This window comes from Cygnus olor, chromosome 1 (genome assembly GCF_009769625.2).
Source record: "Cygnus olor isolate bCygOlo1 chromosome 1, bCygOlo1.pri.v2, whole genome shotgun sequence".
In the NCBI taxonomy this organism is placed as follows: Eukaryota; Metazoa; Chordata; class Aves; order Anseriformes; family Anatidae; genus Cygnus; species Cygnus olor.
In genome coordinates this window covers 103,643,493-103,663,862 of record NC_049169.1, presented here as the reverse complement: position 1 = coordinate 103,663,862, position 20,370 = coordinate 103,643,493, and the positions used below count along the sequence as shown (strand labels likewise).

Genomic DNA, 20,370 nt, shown 5'->3' with positions numbered 1-20,370 from the left:
TCTTGGTCATAAGTCTTTAAATATGGAATTCATAGCTGATTTCACAATACTGTGATTTCTATTGAGTGATACTTGTGATTTTCACTTTTGCTAGATTAGTCAAGTCCTTCTGAATTATCCAAATTGTGATCATGATCATTCTAGGCAGTAAAAATAATCTCTGCTTCAGTGTTGACAATTATTCTTTTACTTATTGTCAGGGTTTTGGTATTGGTTTTGATCTGCTGTTCTCACGTTCCTGGGGAAAATCAGTGATCCAATGAATTGGCTGTGGGAAGTATTAATGCTTGTGGAACCTTCCTATTGAATAGCTGCACCGTGCGGAATGTGAAAAGAACAGGATGTAAAGTAGAGGTTAAACAAGTTCCTGCTACTTACAACAAATTCTCTTGTGCCTTGTCTGGCTGCCCCCATCCATTTCATCTGCCTCTGTGACAGAGCCATACAGACAGTGTTACGCAAACAGGATAGACTTATGAAAGAAGGTTCAGGTGTGGTCATAAAGCAAAGGCAGAATTTACTAGGAGCTGGCTGAATTTAGGCTATCTGCAAAGGAACTGTAAACGTGAAGTGGGAAGTTCTTGGAAACGTTTAAGTCAGTATGATACAGATTTAGCACTGAATAGTTTTGAAACCATCATTTAAAGAAAAAACATGATCTGTATGGGATATATTTTCCGTTTCTAATACATATGCTTGCATACAGAAAGTCTGATTCTCCTCATTCATCAGCTTTGGGCTCTATATCTTCATTAGCCCCACTGAGGTTATAATAAATAATAAGTGATTATAGTGTTCACATTCTCTCCTGATCTATGTATGCTTTGGAACATGAGTGAGCTCATCTCTGAGCTCCCCCTTTTGGTTTGCTTTGATTCATAGTTCTTGCCAAAGAAATCCGGAGGCAGATTTTTCCAGTTGCTCTTGAAAGGGTGGGGATGTATGTTATTAAAGTGATGTGAAGCATTCTGTCCTTCATTTATAACAGCCAGCCTGTTCCTAAGTGGGAGCTGTGCCTAGCTCCCAAATTTTGATCTGTATAATTCCTGAGCTTGTATTACCCATCATATACTGCAGTAACTCCTCTGTACACTCTCCATGTTTTCTGTGCATCTCCCTGTAAGGGGAAAAAGAGTTTATGACCAAATTTTGGTTTTGCTAACACGTAATATGACATATTACTGTTCTGATTATCATATTATTACTCTGTTGTTGAATTTGCAGGGGATATCTTTGACAGAGGGTAAGAAAATGAAGGTTATTGTCCAAAATGAGACAACTGTGGTAATATCAGTAAAAAGACAGATAAGCACAAACTCTCTGTATATCATAGAATCATAGAATGGCTCGGGTAGAAAGTGACCTTAAAGATCATCTAGTTTAAAGCCCCCTGCTATGGGCAGGGGCACCTCTCACTAGACCAGGTTGCTCAAAGCCCCATCCGACCTGGCCTTGAACACTTCCAGGGATGGGGCATCCACAACCTCTCTGGGCAACCTGTTTCAGTGCCTCACCACCGCTCTGAGTGAAAAATTTCCTCCTAACCTCTAATTTAAATCTATCCTCTTTTAGCTTAAAACCATTCCCTCTTGTTCTGTCATTATCTGACTGAGCAAAAAGTTGCTCTCTGTCTTTTTCATAAGCCCCCTTTCAGTATTGAAAAGCTGCAATGAAGTCATCCTTGAACCTTCTCTTCTTTAGGCTGAGCAGCCCCAGCTCTCTCAGCCTTTCTTCAGAGGAGAGGTGCTCCAGCCCCTTGACCATCTTTGTGGCCTTCCTCTGGACCCGTTCTAACAGCTCCACATCCTTCTTGTGCTGGGGGCTCCAGACCTGGTTGCGGCACTCCGAGTGAGGCCTCAAAAGGGCAGAGCAGAGGATGACAATCACCTCCCTCGACCTGCTGGCCACTCCTGTCTTGATGCAGCCCAGGATGCAGTTGGCCTTCTGGGCTGCAAGTGCACACTGCAGGCTCATGTCGAGCTTTTCATCCACCAGAATCGCAAGTCCTTCTCTGCAGGGCTGCTCTCAATGAGTTCTTCACCCAGACAGTCCTCATGTCCAGGATTGCCCCAACCCATGTGCAGCACCTTGTACTTAGACTTGTTGAACCTCATTAGGTTCACATAGGACCACTTCTCAAGCTTGTCCAGGTCCCTTTGGATGGGATCCCTTCCTTCTGTTGTATCAACCCCACCACTCAGCTTGGTGTCATCTGCAAACTTGCTGAGGGTGCACTCAATCCCACTGTCTATGTCACTGATAAAAATATTAAACAGTACTGGTCCCAGGACAGACTCCTGAGGGACACCACTCATCACTGGCCTCCGCCTGGACATAGAGTCATTGACCACCACTCTCTGGGTGCAGCCTTCAAGCCAATTCCTTATCCACTGAATGGTCCACTCATCAAATCCATCTCTCTCCAATTTGGAGATGAGGATGTCTTGTGAGACTATGTCAAAGGCCTTCCAGAATTCCAGTCCAGGTAGATGATACTGGTCGGTCTTCCCTTGTCAACTGATGCAGTTGTAAGCAGTGATATTGCAGTTGTGACACAGAAGTGTTTAGGTTGGAAGAAATCTCCTGAAATCATCTAGTTCAACTTCAGTTATTCTTTGTATGACAACATATAACAGCTAATTTAATAGTTCTTCTTTGAAATTTCCCTAATATTCTGTCTTGATAATGCGCATGAAGAGAGTATTTCTAAAATATTTCCTCTAAATCATAGGAAAGCTTCTTAATTAGATATATAGTTCTCCTGAAATAGTACTGGGACATAGTTTCTAGCATATTCCTCATTTCCAAGAAAAAGTGAGGCAAAATATGTACTTAGCTTTTTTTCTTAAAATTTAAACTAACAGTAGCAATACACATGTGCCAGGTATGGACTTCTTGGCACATCATCTTTAATACGGTGAAATTAATGTATTAAAACTGAGCATGTGTACTGAGATACAGTACACATACTGGGAGGTCCCAGTCCACTGGTGGCTAGAAAATGTGATGCCCATCTACAGGAGTGGCCAGAGGGTGGACCTGGGAAACTATAGGCCTGTCAGTCTGACTTCGGTGCCAGGGAACTCATGGAGCAGGTTATCTTGAGTGTCATCATATGGCCCTTGCAGGGCAACCAGGTGACCAGGCCCAGTCAGCATGGGTTTATGAAAGGCAGGTCCTGCTTGACGAACCTGATCTCCTTCTATGACAAAGTGACATGCTTAGTGGATGAGGGAAAGGCTGTGGATGTGGTCTAGCTTGACTTCAGTAAGGTTTTTGACACCATTTCCCACAGCATTCTCCTCAAGAAACTGGCTGCTCTTGGCTTGGACTAGCATATGCTTCATTAGGTTAAAAATCAGCTGGGTAGCTGGGCTCAGAGTTGTGGTGAATGGAGTTAAATCCAATTGGAGGCCAGTCACTAGTGGAGTCCCCCAGGGCTCAGTACTAGGACCAATTCTCTTCAGTATCTTTATCGATGATCTGGATGAGGGGATCGAGTGCACCCTCAGTAAGTTTGCAGACGACACCAAGTTAGGTGCGTGTGTCGATCTGCTCGAGGGTAGGAAGGCTCTGCAGGAGGATCTGGATAGGCTGGACCGATGGGCTGAGGCCGACTGTATGAAGTTCAACAAGGCCAAGTGCCGGGTCCTGCACCTGGGGCGCAACAATCCCAAGCAGCGCTACAGGATGGGAGATGAGTGGTTAGAAAGCTGCCTGGCAGAGAAGGACCTGGGAGTACTGGTTGATAGTCGTCTGAATATGAGGCAGCAGTGTGCTCAGTTGGCCAAGAAGGCCAACAGCATCCTGGCTTGTATAAGAAGCAGCGTGGCCAGCAGGGCTAGGGAAGTGATTGTCCCCCTGTACTTGGCTCTGGTGAGGCCGCACCTCGAGTACTGTGTCCAATTTTGGGCCCCTCGCTACAAGAAGGACATCGAGGTGCTCGAGCGAGTCCAGAGAAGGGCAACGAAGCTGGTGAGGGGTCTGGAGAACAAGTCTTGCAAGGAGTGGCTGAGGGAGCTGCAGTTGTTTAGCCTCAAGAAGAGGAGGCTCAGGCGTGACCTTATCACTCTCTAGAGGTACATTAAAGGAGGCTGCAGCGAGGTAGCGGTTGGTCTATTCTCCCACGTGCCTGGTGATAGGACAAGGGGGAATGGGCTCAAGTTGCGCCAGGGGAGGTTTAGGTTGAATATTAGGAAGAACTTCTTTACTGAAAGGGTTGTTAGGCATTGGAATGGGCTGCCCAGGGAAGTGGTTGAGTCACCATCCCTGGAGGTCTTTAAAAGACGTTTAGATGTAGAGCGTAGTGATATGGTTTAGTGGAGGACTTGTTAGTGTTAGGTCAGAGGTTGGACTAGGTGATCTTTGAGGTCTCTTCCAACCTAGATGATTCTGTGATTCTGAGATTGTGTCAGTACCAGGATCTAGTAAAGTCTGTAAGCACTTACTACTGAAGTACACAGAGACACTTGCATACTTTAAATTAACTGTGCCAAAATATCTTAGTGAATCAGTGCCTGAGACTGGCAATTACCTTCTGTCCCTCCCACAGAGGTAGTGTTTAACCATGCTATTCAAGTTGGAGGTGATGGGTCAGTTTGATAACAGCACACAAAATGCAGGCAGCAGCCTGAATTCCAGGGGTTTCCTGTGGTATCCAGGCACTGAAAAATCTCTCTCTAGGTTGGTGGTTGCCAGCTGATGACACACATCGACATCAGGGGTGAATCAAATCGGTCTCCCAGGCTTGTTCACTTGTCCCTTTTGCCAAACACGAGTGTTGCCAGGAACTGTTAACTCCCTGAGGAGGTGCAGGGGGGATGGTAGTGCTTCTACTATCAGAAACAGTTCAGACCCTTCTTGTGCCTTATGGTCCTTCATCCTCATGCTGTATTACCTGTGTACCTCTGGCTGTAATTGTAGTGCTGTGCCTCTTCAGAGGCTCAGTGCTACTTCTGGTCTGGGGAAGGAGTTGGACATGGACTCCTAAATGACACACTGGATGAGAGCAGGAGGAACTGGACAGCAACAAACTACCTTGCTAATAGTGCACCAGCATTTCTGAAATGCCTAAGTGTCTTCATCATGTACGAAAATAGGTTTTTGCCTCTAAATTCTGTAGCTAAATGTAGATACCTCGCAACATCTAAAAGTAGATACCAGCACTAGGTAGTCCAGCTTTCCTAAATTAGGTCCCTGGGCTTCATGTACAGCCCTTGCAGGAAGGCAGAATGACTCAAAACATCCAAAGGGAGCAACTCAGAGTTTGTCAAAAGCAAACTGTAGGCAGAGGGATGTCCCCAGAAGCTGCATCTTGACTTTACGTACCTCCACATAATCATTAGATCTGCTTAGGAAGGTCATTAGATCTTCTGAGGAAGAACAGCATTTACAGTATATATATATACAGTATACCCTGGTTCCTCCTTCCATACAATTGCACCTTGCATTGCACCTTTATCTGCCTGCCTAACAGAATGAGAAATTTTATGCAATTTCTGACTATATAACCTGTGTGCATTTTTTCATTGTTTTTGTATATACAGTTACTGGACCTCTCAAAGCAGCAGGAAATCCATCCACTGAGGCACAATTCTCTCAATTATGGCAAGTAAGAAATTGGAGGAAGTAATCAAAGTTAATGCCCAAGTGAAGTGCCCAGCTGTAAAGAAATGTTGCAGCTGCTTGTCTGTATATAGGCTTGTCTATATGTAGCCAAGGGTTTTGCTCCATACAGGTAGCCACAAGAATCAGAGGTGTAGTGAATGATACATACTAGCAGCGTGCAGGCAAAGAGGGGGGAAGAGGTAAGGGAGTGGAGACCTTGAATTGTTGAATGTGTGCTTTTAAGGAACGAGTGATTTAATTGCAACCAACCATATCCTGGGCTGTATCAAAAGCATGACAGCGGGTCGAGGGAGGTAAAGCTCCCCCTCTACTCTGCTCTTGTGATACCCCACCTGGAGTACTGCATTCAGTTCTGGGGTGCCTGACACAAGAAGGACGTGGGCATATTAGAGCTAGTCCAGAGGAAGGCCATGAGGATGATCAAAGGGCTGGAGCACCTCTCCTATGAAGACAGGCTGAGGGAGTTGGGGTTGTTCAGCCTGGAGAAGAGAAGGCTCCAGGGAGACCTTATAGCGGCCTTACAGTACCTAAACGGGGCCTACAGGAAAGATGGGGAGGGACTCTTTGTCAGGGAGTGTGGTGATAGGACAAGGGGGGAATGGCTTCAAACTAAAAGAGGGAAGATTTAGATTCGATGTTAGGACAAAATTCTTTACTCAGAGGGTGGCGAGGCACTGGAACAGGTTGCCCAGAGAAGCTGTGGATGTCCCATCCCTGGAAGTGTTCAAGGCCAGGTTGGGTGGGGCTTTGAGCCACCTGGTCTACTGGAGTGTGTCCCTGACTGTGGCAGGAGGCTGGAACTAGATGATGTTTAAGGTCCCTTCCAACGCAAACCATTCTATGATTCTGTGATTCTATGATTTTATTTCAGGCACCCTCTGTATGAAAAAAATGAAGTGTTTTTGATGGCAGTGGAAGAGGTGTGGCCTATGATTAGCAACAGGGTCCTAGAAACTTCTAGGGAGATAAATATATTCATGATAAATAACTTGCAAGACTGACATGAAAATATTAGTCTAATGTATATTGGAAAGATACAGGAGAACATGCAGTATCAGTGGCATCGTTGCTTGAATAGGCCTGAGGTCTATATCCATTATGAAGTGGGCAAACATTTAAACTCTGAAGGAGATGCTGTAACAGCAGAGAGCTCTGTGACTTTTAACTTCTAGGAAGGTGGTACTGTTCTCAAGGGACTGTGACACACATGGTTAGTCAGCAAATTGGGAAATCTGGACCACACCCTGCTCAGACGTCCATTTGCTATATATACCCATTCAGTTATTCACAACTGCAAATCAAATTATGACCTTGCAGGAGGTATAAATTAAATTTACATGCAGACTCAGCACCTCTTAACATCTGTTGTTTTCCTGCCGGCATATTTGCTCTAGCAGTGTGCTGATGTCAGGCCACTGCCACGCACCATGTATGTGCTGAGCAATAGAGATGGTGCAGATTCGCTTACTTGCCTCTCTCCTCCCAAATCAGTATGACTTTTTCAAGTGTTGAATGAGAGCCAATTTGTCCTCTCCTGACACCTCCAAATTAATTTGGCATGTATCATAACCTATACTGAAGTGATCAGTTATTTGGCATCTTTTGATTGTGAGGTTCATAAGTGTTTGTGAAAACTAGGAGGAGTCATAACAAGTTTCCCAGTGCTTGAATGAAAGCTCACTTTTCTGTTGTTTGCTTAGTTCATAGTGGCTGTGCTTCAGGATCTGAGGAACCATCCATCTTTCTCTAGACTTCACAAAAAACTTATTTGATTTGATTTCATACAGTTCCTCCATTTCCCATTCCTTTTCTTGTCTGATTGGAAAGCTCTAAATTTGTCTCCTAGAAGTAGAACACTTCACTGATGTGAACTGTAGCAGAATATGAAGGCAAAGGCAGAATTTGTTCATTATAGTCTTCATGGTGCAAGCTGTTCCTTTTTTTTATTTTTATTGCAGAATCTCCCAAAACAAAATCTTTGCTGTTTCTCTGAAATCTTTCTCAAGCTTTGAGATTCTGTTTGTTTTTGAGGAAGAGGTATGGTGTTCAGATTTTTATTTTTATTTTTAATATTAAAACAATTTGGGTTTTTGACTTCTTGGCATTTAGATTTTCTTTTCCACTTGTCTTTATTTAATCCCTCTCTTTCCCCTCCTCCCATGTTGTTTTTTTTTTTTCAAATTTACAAAGAAAATAAAAATTGATTAAGAAGAAAATGTAACTTCAGTGAAACAAGGATCAAATAATATATAAAATTATAAACTTATAAGAAATGTAAATGGTATTAATTTCAGAGTTTTCCAAAAGGAGACTTGGAGATTTCTTATTTTTATTCCAAACCCACTATGGCTTTATTGTAATAAGCTTGTGTTGTTCTTCTGCTTTCTTAAATCTTTCTTTCACTTTGACTAAGATTTTGTTTGCATTTTTTGCTCTTTATGAAATGTGAATTGCTTTATCATTCTTCAAGAAAAGTACAGAAAATAATGAATTGAGACTAAGTGTTAGTTATTCCCCCATGGAGCCTGTCAGGAGTGCAAAAATAGATTACAGCATGCTGAATAAAAGATCACTGAAGTATTTTCCCTTCGTATTCCAAGCAAAAGCTGCTCCTTCTGTAAGCATTTGTTTTGCTGATGGAGTATCTAAAAGGCTGTTAGAGCCCATAGAGAATTAAAGCCTAAGCAGAAACAGAACTACCTAGAAATAGTCACTCCAAGATCACAAGTATTTTTGAGGGCTAAGAGGAAACCATGAGTGAAATGCATGGGGACACTCTTTGGATTTACAGTAAAACTCTATGAATTATATGAATTACCTTTGTATTACCTTCATTATAGAGTTTGTTTTTAGCAGAACTAAATCTATGGCTGAGTCTTTGAAAAAGGAATTAAAAAAAAAAAAACAGAGGAAGAAAATAAAGAAAATGATGCACCTTGTGGTGCCTCAAGGGACAGTTTTGCAATCATGCTGAGCCTAATTGATGAACATGTTGTGCTTGTGCTAGGTCCTCAAAGATTTCGTAGCACGTCAGCAAATATGCTAATATTCTCAGTTTGGTTTAATGTTACTTGGTTTGTGACAATGCTGTGGAACTATGGTAAAACAACATGTGATTTAATTCCAGTGAGCTCACCCATGAAAATCATCAAACAGCCCATGCTATTATTGATACAGGGGCACCTGTATGGCAGGGTTGGATTAGACAAACAGTAACATCAGGTTTAAGTTACAAGAGAACAATTTAATGGAGACAGATTTAAAACATGGAGCTTTGTCATTATGGGGAGAGAAAGAAGCAGTGAAAACTGCTGTGATTTCAGCTTCTTCCATAACTCTTGTTTACGAATGAGAAGAAATAGGAGAATCCAGCCTAAGGTAATAATGGTTAGCATTTGTTTTTATTCTTTAAAGTACATACATCTGTATTAGGTTATGATATACCTCTTGTGTGGAAGGGTAAACAAATACTAGAAAACAGAAGACAGTTTGATCAATTGTACTGTCTACTATCAATTCCATATATTTTTTCAGGATTAATCATAATTTAATTTGTATGGAAAAGGGTAATTAACATATCACTTTTTAACGAAAACATTAATATTATTAATGATGTGAAGTTAGTTAATGCTTACATTTTTAAGTTGCAGGAGTATCTTACAGGTTTCTGCATAAATGTTAAGCAAGTGATTAACTTGTAGGATCTCAGAGTACTTAGGGTTCTGCAAAAGATTTCATACTGATCTTTTCATTTACATGAGAGGCTTTGTGGTTTATTAAAAATTTTAACTTATATGCTATAAACAGCTAGTCTATCTTATTTTAGAGAAAAAAAAAAGTGCTCTATAGAAAACCTGGTGAAATCTGCCTTTTAAAAAATGCATGTTTCTAAGTTTAAACTTAACAAACATTTGATCATTTTTTTAAACTGACCTTCTACAGGAGAATCAATGTGAGGGGTCGTTCACTGATGTGCTACCAATGTTATATTCTTATAACTCATCTGAAGTAATGAAGTTGTGAAACAAAGCCCCTGTTTTTCCTCCACTGATGGCACCATTTAGGAAGCCATCTAAATGTACAAGTGCATGCCTGATATCAATGGCATTTGGGAAGGTGTTTAGGAAGTGCAATTATGAACTATACGAGGACTTAGAGATCTTGATCCTTCCAGGCTACCATGCTAGCTTCTGCTTCACAAGAATAGCACAGGTGTTTCCTGCATATTACCTGCAAACTGGTAGAAATAGCTGATGATCTTTCTTGAAAGGAAAATCTTGCAGGTCTTTCAGGGCTTCATAGGAAAATGAAAAATACTTTTCCGTCATGATAATGATCTAATTTGCCTATAATCTTTTTTTCCCCTATGACTTTTCAATGTGTTTAGGAGCTACGTTTTGTCTGTGTACCCCACTTGATTTAAATGAGCTTATCTGGTACATATCCAATTCCTGTTTCTCACGTGATTCCTCTTCGGTTTGTGAATCCAGGAATAACCATATTTTCTGTTCTTGGAATAGTCCTAAGAACAGATTGGTGCTTTAGGAAAAAAAAATGCTTGAGCACTGATTTCTAGGCTAAGTCCTTTATTTGCCCAGTCTGTTTCCTAGAAATTATAATGTTGCTACAGTCCTGGTGGCTTTATACAGCCAAACAATTGTTTGGAAAATCCCCTTGTACCCAAATTCTATCTAAATTCGGTCATGGACCCTTGCTCTGATGTTAGAAATTATCTTCCGAAGTTTTAATAATTATGTCCTTAGCTACACAGTGCTTAATTTCCTCATATGTAAAATTGCATTTGTGATTGTTATTTATCTTTAGAGCTTTTTTACACCTGAAAAGCATTATTAATTTATTTTTCTTGTTTGCTAATAGCAAGAGCATATCCCAACCATGATAGGAATTGTTAATAAGCTTTAGAGAAGCATCTTTGTAGCAAATAGTTTAAATGTTAGAAAGGTGAATTTATCATTTGCCAAGCTTTTGCATTCTCCTGTGGAAGACATACTCTAAAGAAGTAAGAAACTGTGCAACTGTTTTTTCCATTTCCAGTAAACTTGCCCTCGTTGGTTCATCTGGTGCAATCTTTGCCCAAGTTTATGCACACAAATCTTAAACCACCCATTCCCTTTTCACTGGTTAAGCAGCAGTGTTATTGACATAGTTCATATGTTTTATTACAACAAATAAAACAGGAATGATTTAAGAAACATTAACTGTGTTTTCTGGCCACTTCAGGGACTTGTGGTATTCACTGTACTTGCTTCAGTCTGCAGTGGCAGCATTTTACTTTCTCCATTGCAATGGTCAAGCCTTTATGTAAGCCACTGCATGGACTTAGACACAAAGGGTTCAGTTTGTTGCCCCTTTGTATCTTCTGTCTTTAGTCAAATCAGTGGAATGACTGTGTAGGCAAGTAAAATGTTTTCAAATTAAATTTAGCGTTTGGTGTCTCTTTTGCATTAGTGGCACTAGCTCTACAAGGTGCATTGCAGTGCAGGAGGTGCACAGTGAAATGTATAAAGAGCAGAATTTATCAGATCTAATTTTAGTGATATAAAAATTTGAGATACCTAATCTACATTACTTGCATAATCTCCTTCTCAAGCTGAGCCAACAAAAAGTCAAAGGCACTTCCACGGGGAACTTTGTTTACCTTGAACATTTAGGCTAAGTTGGAATGAATCTTCTTCCCACTCCAAAATGCCTAGTCCACTGAAGGGCAAGTTCTTTAATTCCTTTACCTCTAATATTATTTTATTTCACAGAGATGTTGCCAAACTTAATAGGATTGTAGTTAAGGGTTTGCCTATGTGATGATCACAGCCAGTGATGGCATCCATGAGGAATTTATCTACCATTGAACTTAAGCCCTTTAGTTAATTATCTGTCAGAAATGGGTATTTTGTTAATAGTTAGTTACAAAGACCATAAATATTTCCTTCAAACTTCACAAAAATGCTTTGTAATTTATAGCTGAAACATTTTATGCATTTTTTTTTAATTCAAATGACTGCACTTTTACCTTTATCATGACTGGAACTTGGTAGTAATCCTGGCAGATTTCTCTCACTTTGACAGCGTTGTTGAGAAATGTAACAGAAAACCTTACAGTAGTTTCTTGTGTTGAAAAAATTAATTGGTCCTCTTCAGGCATGAGAAAGAATGATCCTAAAATTTGTTTTTATTCCTCCATGACCTGACACACACACAAAAAAAAAAATTGAATATGCTTACAAGAATGTTATAAAATAAGGAAAATAGAAAACATTATGAGGAACAGAAATAAAGAAAATAGAGGACATTCTTAATGGGGGACAGTTGAGTGTACGACCAGATCCATCCTTTGCTCCCTTGTATGTAAACTATCCTAGGAATGTTAATAATTTCTTAACGAGTTAAGAGTCAAAACCTGAGATGGGACAATAAGACCCAGAAGGTTGTGGAGCTATGCAAAGCTGTCTTATACATCTTTTAATGAACAGCCTGGCTGCACTGCAAACAAACCAGAGGGAATACAGTGTACAGCTTTCTGTTACGTACCCTGCCTCATATATCTAGCACCACCGGTCATAAGAACAGAGTGCTGTGAGTAAGCGTGAGTAGTGGTACTTCCCACCTGTGTAGTACATATACTTGATATCCACAGTGGACTGGACTGATAACTTCCAGCATCACAAATGTATATTTTCGCACCACATTAGCTAAATCCCTTCTCATGAACCTTTGTGAAAGCTACTCAGAAATGGTTGATATACCTGTGGGAGAAAATAATTGGAGTTTAACTGGCTTTATGTGCACACACATGCCTGCTTGTCTGTGTATGTTTGTGTGGGAGTGATGTAGCTTAAACACACTTGATGCATATTCGTGCTGTTTCATTTGTATTCCAGCACATGGCACCTCCATGCATTCCTAGGGCTGAACCTGCACTGTTGGCATGACAGTCTGTGACGTTATTTGGCTAGACAATGAGAAGTTGTTTTTCTTGTATGTGAAGTATAATTCTGGGGAGGATTTGTTGACCGGAGAGCTCCAATTTGGGGAGAACGGAGAAGTGGAAGTGATAGAAATGAGAGTGATTTGCCTTTTAGGATGGTGCGCCTCAACAATAGTATTAGGCAAGGGCATTGCTTGGACCTCCATGAGTGCAAAAGAATAGCTGTTTGTCCTTTGACAACACTGGAAAAACTCATTCCAGGAGCATCAGCAAAGGTGGCTGTCTTCTAGAATAGCTTCTGTGGGTGAGCATGTATCTCTTCTTTGTAAAGCCTGATTTCTGAGTGCAAATAGAGCTATTCTGGGTTGTCGACAGATTTAGAACCGGCAGGGAACATGCCATTCCTTGACTGTATGAAGGAGGAGAGCACATGGTATTTTTCTGTCTTAGCTATTCCCATAAGATGTTGGGGAGATAGGAGCACTTCTAGCAGTGCTCCCTCTCACATGCACAACACCCAAATGAGGTAAGAGCAGAGAAGCTCTGTATTGATGCTAACAAGAACCACAGACCAAGGTGCCGCAGTTTGGTCTTCAGTAAATGAAACGTCATGACCAATGAGAAATGAGCCCTTGAGGTATTAATCTATTTTCATTTTACAAGCTGCCAGTCTCAGTGACTAGATTTAACTCAATGTATAGCAAGGTCTCTGTGACAAGTTTTGAAAAAATATGATTTCAAGTGGTTTTTGGTTTCACAAGCACACAATCTCAGTGAGAAAGAACAGACTGAGACAGCAAGGAGAACAGCCAATCCTGTTATATTTGTCTTTCTTATTACTGACTTGCCATGATAAATATGGAAAATTATATTTGGCTAGAAGGAGGCTGAGAAAGGGAACAGATGGCCACCAAAAGAATACTAGAGCAGCTAATAGTCACTGGCATATTTCCGGGATAAAAATTTAAATCTGAAGCCAAGCAGAAGGGTGGGTTTTTTTTCTGATCAGGGTACTGTGTATGAAATTGAGCCTGCTCTGCTCTAACTAGATGAAGGTGGGCTTCCTGAAATGTGTTTTGCGAATGGAATAAACAGCCTCTGTCCTGCAATTAATGGCTCTTGCAGTTATGCTGACAGAAATAGTTGACAAGGTAAGGAAAATGTTTATTTTCCTACTGTATTTTGAGAAAGCAAGTATGTATTTGCTGTGGCTTTTGAATATACTGCATGATTTAACATTATGTTGCATTCCCTGTATGTATTGTATTGTTAATTCAATTTTGATAGTGAGCAGGTGTCCATTTAAACAAGGAGACTATGAAGTCTACTTTTTATATAGTTGTGCGTTTTATCATTTCTAAAATTCTAATACATTTCTGATTTTTATGGTCAATTGAATATAAAAAAAAATAAGCTGACATTTTGGGTATTCTGAAAAAGTGTCACACTTTCTGATTTTGCAGAATGGTGAATGCTCAGTGCCTCTTGTGATTGCAAATTAGGTAGCGAATGGGGACACCGTTCTGTTTCTTGAGTGACAATTGGAATTAGCAAGGTAATAGCCAGTAATATATGATCTGAAGGACTGGAATAGCAGGAGATCGTAGTTTGGGATTAGAGTGCACTATCTTAGTTGTAGGACAGGCCAAGTGTTACATGAGTACAACAGCCAGGAGTGAAGTGGAATGGAATAGTAACAGTTGCTGCAGTTTTTCTTTAGAGTGCGTCTGCCAGATTAAACCATGCACAACAGCTCAGCTGTAGTTCCCATTACTAAATGTACAGGATTTCGCTAGAGCAGCAGGTGACGGGTCATTTGGATCAAGACTATCAAGTAAGTCACTGTGCGGACTTAAATGATCAATCCATCTGCTCCCTTGTCAGGTACTGGCAGGACTGTTGTAGGCACAGATCAGTTTTTCCAATGGTAAATGTGTATGCTATTTAACTGTTTATTTTATGAGGGTTCGTCAGCTATTGATTTTAAGGTGTTTTGAATAAATTTCCCAAAGAGTACTGAAGAGCTCTACATCCTTAATAAGCAGGTTTAGAAAAAGAGAGGCAAAGAGGATCACAATTTTCTGCAATTAAAAAAAGGCACAGCCATGGGCTGATGGACTGATTTTGCTTTTGCAGTATTAAAGGAGAATTGTCTATCTCAAAATCTTGCTAATCTTTTCCGTAATAAATAGAAATTAAATAGATTCAGAATTCTGACAGCATCATGACCTGGAGCTCATTCACTTGCTTCCTTAGCTCTTGCTGAGTTTTAATGTCATTTTGTGAATTGATTATGCTATATTAGTAAATACAGTATATTTTGAAATTTATATCTAATAATATAGGCATCACTGTATAGCCTTTTTAAATTACTGCTAAGAAATAAAATTTCGTTTTGGAGTGAAGACTCTGCAGTCTGTACAGGTATGTGAAGCCAACTGTATCTTTATTTGCTTTTCAGTGATGACTTTCTCTTTAAAAGCCTGGCATTGTATTGACTTGTAGTCAGAAAAGCACACAGCATTTAAGAAACTCTTTCTAAATGGAATGCAATGTTTTCATCAGGTCCAGAAACTGAAAAATAAAAATAGCTGGGAATAAAGTATGGATGAGGTGTGAGAAGAAATGTAATATGTCCTGAAATCAATAGTTGTATTAAGTCCAGGGTTGATATGTCTGGTATAGTTATGAGTGTGGATTCCAGACTCATCTTCTTGATAAATCTGGTTCTGCACTGAAGTGCAGGATACGTAGTTTACATGCAAAGTGTTTGTCTGTGAAAATGTTCTGGCAAATATTCATCTTTGGAAATTCACACTGGAAAATAGTGATCGCAAGGACATTTGGAGCACTGGGAGAAGTATATTGTGCTCTAGGTCATTCATATGTAGGATGCAGTAATCCAGTGTTTCTCTTCGGGGAAATTATTGTGGTTGTTGTCGGGAAGTTTTGAACTCACAGCGTATGATTCTTCAGACAGTGAGCCTAAAGGAAAGTGGCATGGAGTTCCTTTCACTGTGGCTAGGCTGCATCATGGCAGGTGTCTTATGGCCCCTACAAAACACTAGCAGTACTCATCCCATATGCAGGCTTATTTTCATGTGGACTTACTGAAGCCCACTACAAAGGCCTTTAAATAATGATCCTCTGGCATTGATCCTGGCACTGGATAGGATGTCATTGCAAAGAGAGGTGACTTCTCTTCTTCAGGTGCTCTGCACATTTAAGACTGTGTGACAGGTACAGGCCATGGAAGCCCTGGCTACAAAACAGGTAAAGGAGAATACCATGCTTTGTTGAAGTATGTTTAATCTTCAGCTTACATCCATAAGACAATTTTGGCTGCAAATTAGTTTTTTGAAACACTAAGTTCCCTCCCATGCCTCCAAGTTCCTCTGTTTTTAGAGTAAATACTGCTTTTCTACCACTTCAAGAATCCTACAGCGGAATTGTTGTGTCTACTTGGTTAAAGATGATTTTTTTGACTATGAATGGAATGACGTTATGTCTTACAGAGCCCAGAGACAAGGAAGCATATTTGACCAAACCTGGTGAGGTTCACTTGAGTCTATAGAGCAGAGCTCCAAGCTGCTGTTGTGTTCCAATATCCAAATTATCTTACAGTTTTCTTCAATTCACTGCAGTCTCATATTGGACAGAAATGTACAGTGCAATGCAATTTATGTTTATAAGAAAACTGCTGAAAGCACCAGCAGAATCTTAAAAATGGCAAGCTACTTAGCACTTTCCCCATGTTTCTTTTGCTATTATTGTAAAATTCTCTCTCCTTTGGAACCAATTGGATTTTTTTTCTTTATCTCAGTAAATTTAAACATCGATATGTGTTTTTATACCACAAGTTGAATTAGTATAATTCTGCTATTAACAATGGATGGGTTTACAATTTACCTTATGAGGCATTGTAAAGCTGTCCTTCCAAGCAGGCTCACTATATACTTTCAAGCACATATTTTAAGGACGGCAAAGGCCCCTCTTCCCCTCTGTTGACCACGTGGGCACATCAAGCATGCTGAGAAGCACAATAAGCAAAGCAAGTTGTCTCTGCACCTGCCCACAAAACAGCTGTTTGACTGGGAGTGGAATTGCCAGAAAGTAGTGTGTTTTCAGCAGCTTTTGTTGTCCTCTCTCAAACACTGTTTTGGCACAGATATTGCCACAAAGGAAAGAAACGCCAAAAAAAAAAAAAAAAAAAAAAAAATTGCATTTTCCCCAGAGTAATTATTATTATTAAAAAAGCATCATCTCATGTTTACAGTCTTCTCATGTGGATACATTTTCTCAGCCTCAGCTGACTGTTCAAGAGAGTGATCATCTGGGATCTAACAGAGTCTTCCATCAGGTAGGTAACTCTTCAACTGACTTTAAAGAATACTTAAATGTTTGTTTCCTAAGAGATTCCACATAATAAATAAATCTGAGCATAGAAAAGTCCTGTATTCCCTGCCCTCTTCCATTTTTCCTGTAGCTGTATGACTTTGTCCCAAGTGCCTGAGAGTATTTTGTTTTTTGCTAGCTGTTCAACAACATGTGAGGCATTTCTCCTGCCCACGGCACTTTTGTCTCCTGAAGTCGTAATGAAAAGTTCCCTGGAATCTCAGTTCTAAGGCTTTAAAGACTCTTCTATAGTATTGGAAAAAAATCTTACTCGTTCAAGATGGTTTGATAGAGAGCTTTGTTTCTTTGCTTTTTGAGAAAATTATCAAACCTCTCTGTTGCTGTCAAAAGTTTGAAAAATATATTTGTATCCTTTTCCCAGTACAGAAATTTCACAGGCTCATATGGGTTGTAGCCTTAACTCAATAGACTCAGTCATTCATTTGATAGTGCATAGATGATCAGATCTATGTTACAGATCTATTTCAAATCTTTTTCTTTTTTTTTAATGTTTGCCAAAGAAACAGTCTACCTTGAATCTTTTCTTTGTTGATAAGTGGGTGATTTCTCTCATTCTAGATATCCAAGATATTAGAGGTCCTAACATTCATAGAACCACATACTTAAAAGACTGATTTTAGAAAACGAGTGTTATAGACATATTTTACAATAAAAAAAGGGCCAAGTCTAAAGAAAAGACTAATCATACTGGAACTTTCAAATGATTACAAACATCTCATTTTCAATACAGTTTGCACAAAACATGCCTTCTCATTAACAAATTAGATGTTAACAAAGGTGAGAAAACAGGACAGGGAAGACCCTCTCAGTGACTCCTCTTCAGTCCCAATTTCTCTTCTGCCACCTGGGACAGCTAATGAAGTTTTTTACCATTTACATCTCGTGTCTATCCTACATACACTTTATTTTCCCCACTCCTGTGGCCTGGAGTGGCTGTTCAGTTTCCCAGCCCAACCACCTCTTCCACCTGAAGCAGTCACTCCTCTGTTGTTGGATGCAGATGTTCTTGTGGGGAAACTTGAATGCCCCAGAATGTGCCAGGCTGACGGATTGCCTAGACAACCTCCGCCTGCATGTTAGTGCAACTGGGAGCCGCAGGAGAATATCTGCCCTTTTTGCTTTCACCGTTAGGTGTCAGAAGTGAACCATACACACCATTTTAAGGCTTTAAATACTTCTGGTTTTCGAAGCTGTTATAAAGAATTGCTTGCTAGGATGTTATGTAATATTTACTTATGCTTTCTATTTAGAAAGTCAATCACAGTGCTATTTCCTTCCCACATCTGGAAGGCCAAGCAAAACATGGTTTGGCTGCTGACTCTGCAAACCCTCCCCCCCTTGAAAGCAGCCTGTGTCAGATAACAAATAACAGCTTGCAGCATGTGCTCCCCCCTCTTCAGGTGAGTTATAAAGTTATTAGACATCTTGTTTTTCATTGGCTAATCAGCTTCTCTCTAGTATTGCTAAGTAAGTATCAGTGGAAAAATGTCATAAATGTGTTTCTGTGGGGAAAGAGAGAAATAATTTAGAGCCTACATTTGTATCAGTTTCTGTTTTCAGTTACAGAAAAAAAAAAAAAAAGAGAGAGAGAAAAAGGAAGAACTATAAATAGTCAAACAGATAAATTGCTTATCAGCATGATTATGTAAAGCTCCTGAGATTTTAACGGACACCTAACCTCACAGGAACTGTCTGAACTGTCTTCACTTTTGACATTCCTTCTTTCACCTTCCCCCCCTGTGCTTGAGCTGTTGTGCTCCTCATACCTGGCAGCCCTGCTTTTGTAGCAGTCAATATTGAAAAGAAAAAAAAAAAGGGAAAAAAAAAAAAGGAAAAAAAAAGCAGCAAGGTTAGAGGCAAATACTGGAAGATGATTTTAAAATAAAACTTTTCACTCACACTAACACGTTCTTAATCCAAAACTCACAAGCATCAAGGTGCATATAACCAAGTGGTCCAATCAGGACTTCTTGCAATGATGTGATGGACAAGGACTGCCCGCTGTTTGGTCTGTATCACATCTACTGGGTTCTTCTTGTGCTGGCAGCCATGTGCTGGTTTTTGGATATGGCTTTTGTATCATTATGGCACTGAGACATACTGATCTTTTGTGTCTCTATCCTGGTCCTCTTGTATGAGTCATCAGGACTTTCTCAAAGGCTGAAGAATTATAAATAAATTAAAGAATAATTTAGGTTGGAAGTGTCTTCTGGAAAACATCTAGCACAACCTCCCACTCCAACTAGATCAAGCTTGGAACTGGTTGCTCAGGGCCTTGCCCAGCTGTGTTCGGAATACCTCCAAGGATGGATAGTCCACAGCTTTTTTGGGCAACCTCTTGCAATAGCAAACCAGCTGTATGGTAAAAATGTTTTTCCTAATATCTAACCAACATTTCCCAAGTTGTGATTTGTATCCATTAGCCAGGTATCCATCTTGTCCTAAGACCACACACCCCTGAGAAGAGACTGGCTTTGCTTTCCTGGCAGGTAACTGTAGATAGCAATATGACCAGTCCTGAAGCATCCTCTTCTGCAGAGTGAACAAATGCATTTCCATCAGCCTCTCTTTGTACGTCATGTTGTCCAGGCTCCTAAACATTCCCTGGCCTCTCCCCTGAATTCACCCCAGTTGGTTGACGTCTTTCTTATACTGGGAAACCCCAGCCTAGACTCAGCACTCTGTGTTGTTATGAATGCTGAAGAGAGGGGGAGAATGACTTCCCTGCTGGCTATCCTCTTGCTAATTCAACCCAGGACATGTTTGGCCTCCTTTGCTGGAAGGGGAAGGGCACATTGCTGCCTCATGTTCAGTTTGTTCCCAGGACCTTCGCTGCAAAACTGTATCCTTTCAGTTGTCTCCTAGCCTGTTCTGTTACAAGGGAATATTCTGTTCTAGGTGCAGAACTTTGCATTTGTCTTTGTTCAACTTCAGGAGATGCCCATTAGCCAATTTTTCCAGCCTTCTGACCTTTCTTTGGATAGTATCCCTGATACAGCCTGCAGATTTGAGAGGGTGAACTCATCTGTTGTCCACGTAATTGATGAACACAATAAGACTGCTAGCTTTAGTATCAGTCCCTGAGGGTGGCTGCTGGTAAGCAATTACCACTGATCACAGTCCTTGGAACCCGACCATCCATCCAATTCTTGACTCACATTACGATCTGTTTATCCATTCCAGATCTTACCATTTAGGACATAAGCATACTGTGGGAGACGGTGTCACAGGCTTTGCTGAAGTCAAAGTATACAGCATCCATTGCTTTCCCCTCATTCACCAAGACAGTCACTTCATCAGAGAGGGAAATCAGGTTGTTCAGACACAATTTGCTCACGATTTATTCTGTCAAATCCACGCTGGCTGTTTCAAATAAACTTTTT

The 20,370-nt window shown here is 40.4% G+C and overlaps 1 protein-coding gene across 2 annotated transcripts in view; it reads left to right on the top strand.

Moving 5' to 3' along the window:
- DYRK4 (dual specificity tyrosine phosphorylation regulated kinase 4) overlaps window positions 1-20,370 on the top strand; it is a 48,499-nt gene that overhangs the window by 6,921 nt on the left and 21,208 nt on the right. The window contains exons 3-4 of one of the 2 annotated variants that reach the window (XM_040575560.1): window positions 16,875-16,931; window positions 18,238-18,387. In XM_040575560.1, the coding sequence (XP_040431494.1) occupies window positions 16,875-16,931; window positions 18,238-18,387 (207 nt within the window). Of the gene's footprint in view, window positions 1-16,847; window positions 16,932-18,237; window positions 18,388-20,370 lie in introns of both variants that reach the window. The other variant, XM_040575551.1, reaches the window with a different exon arrangement.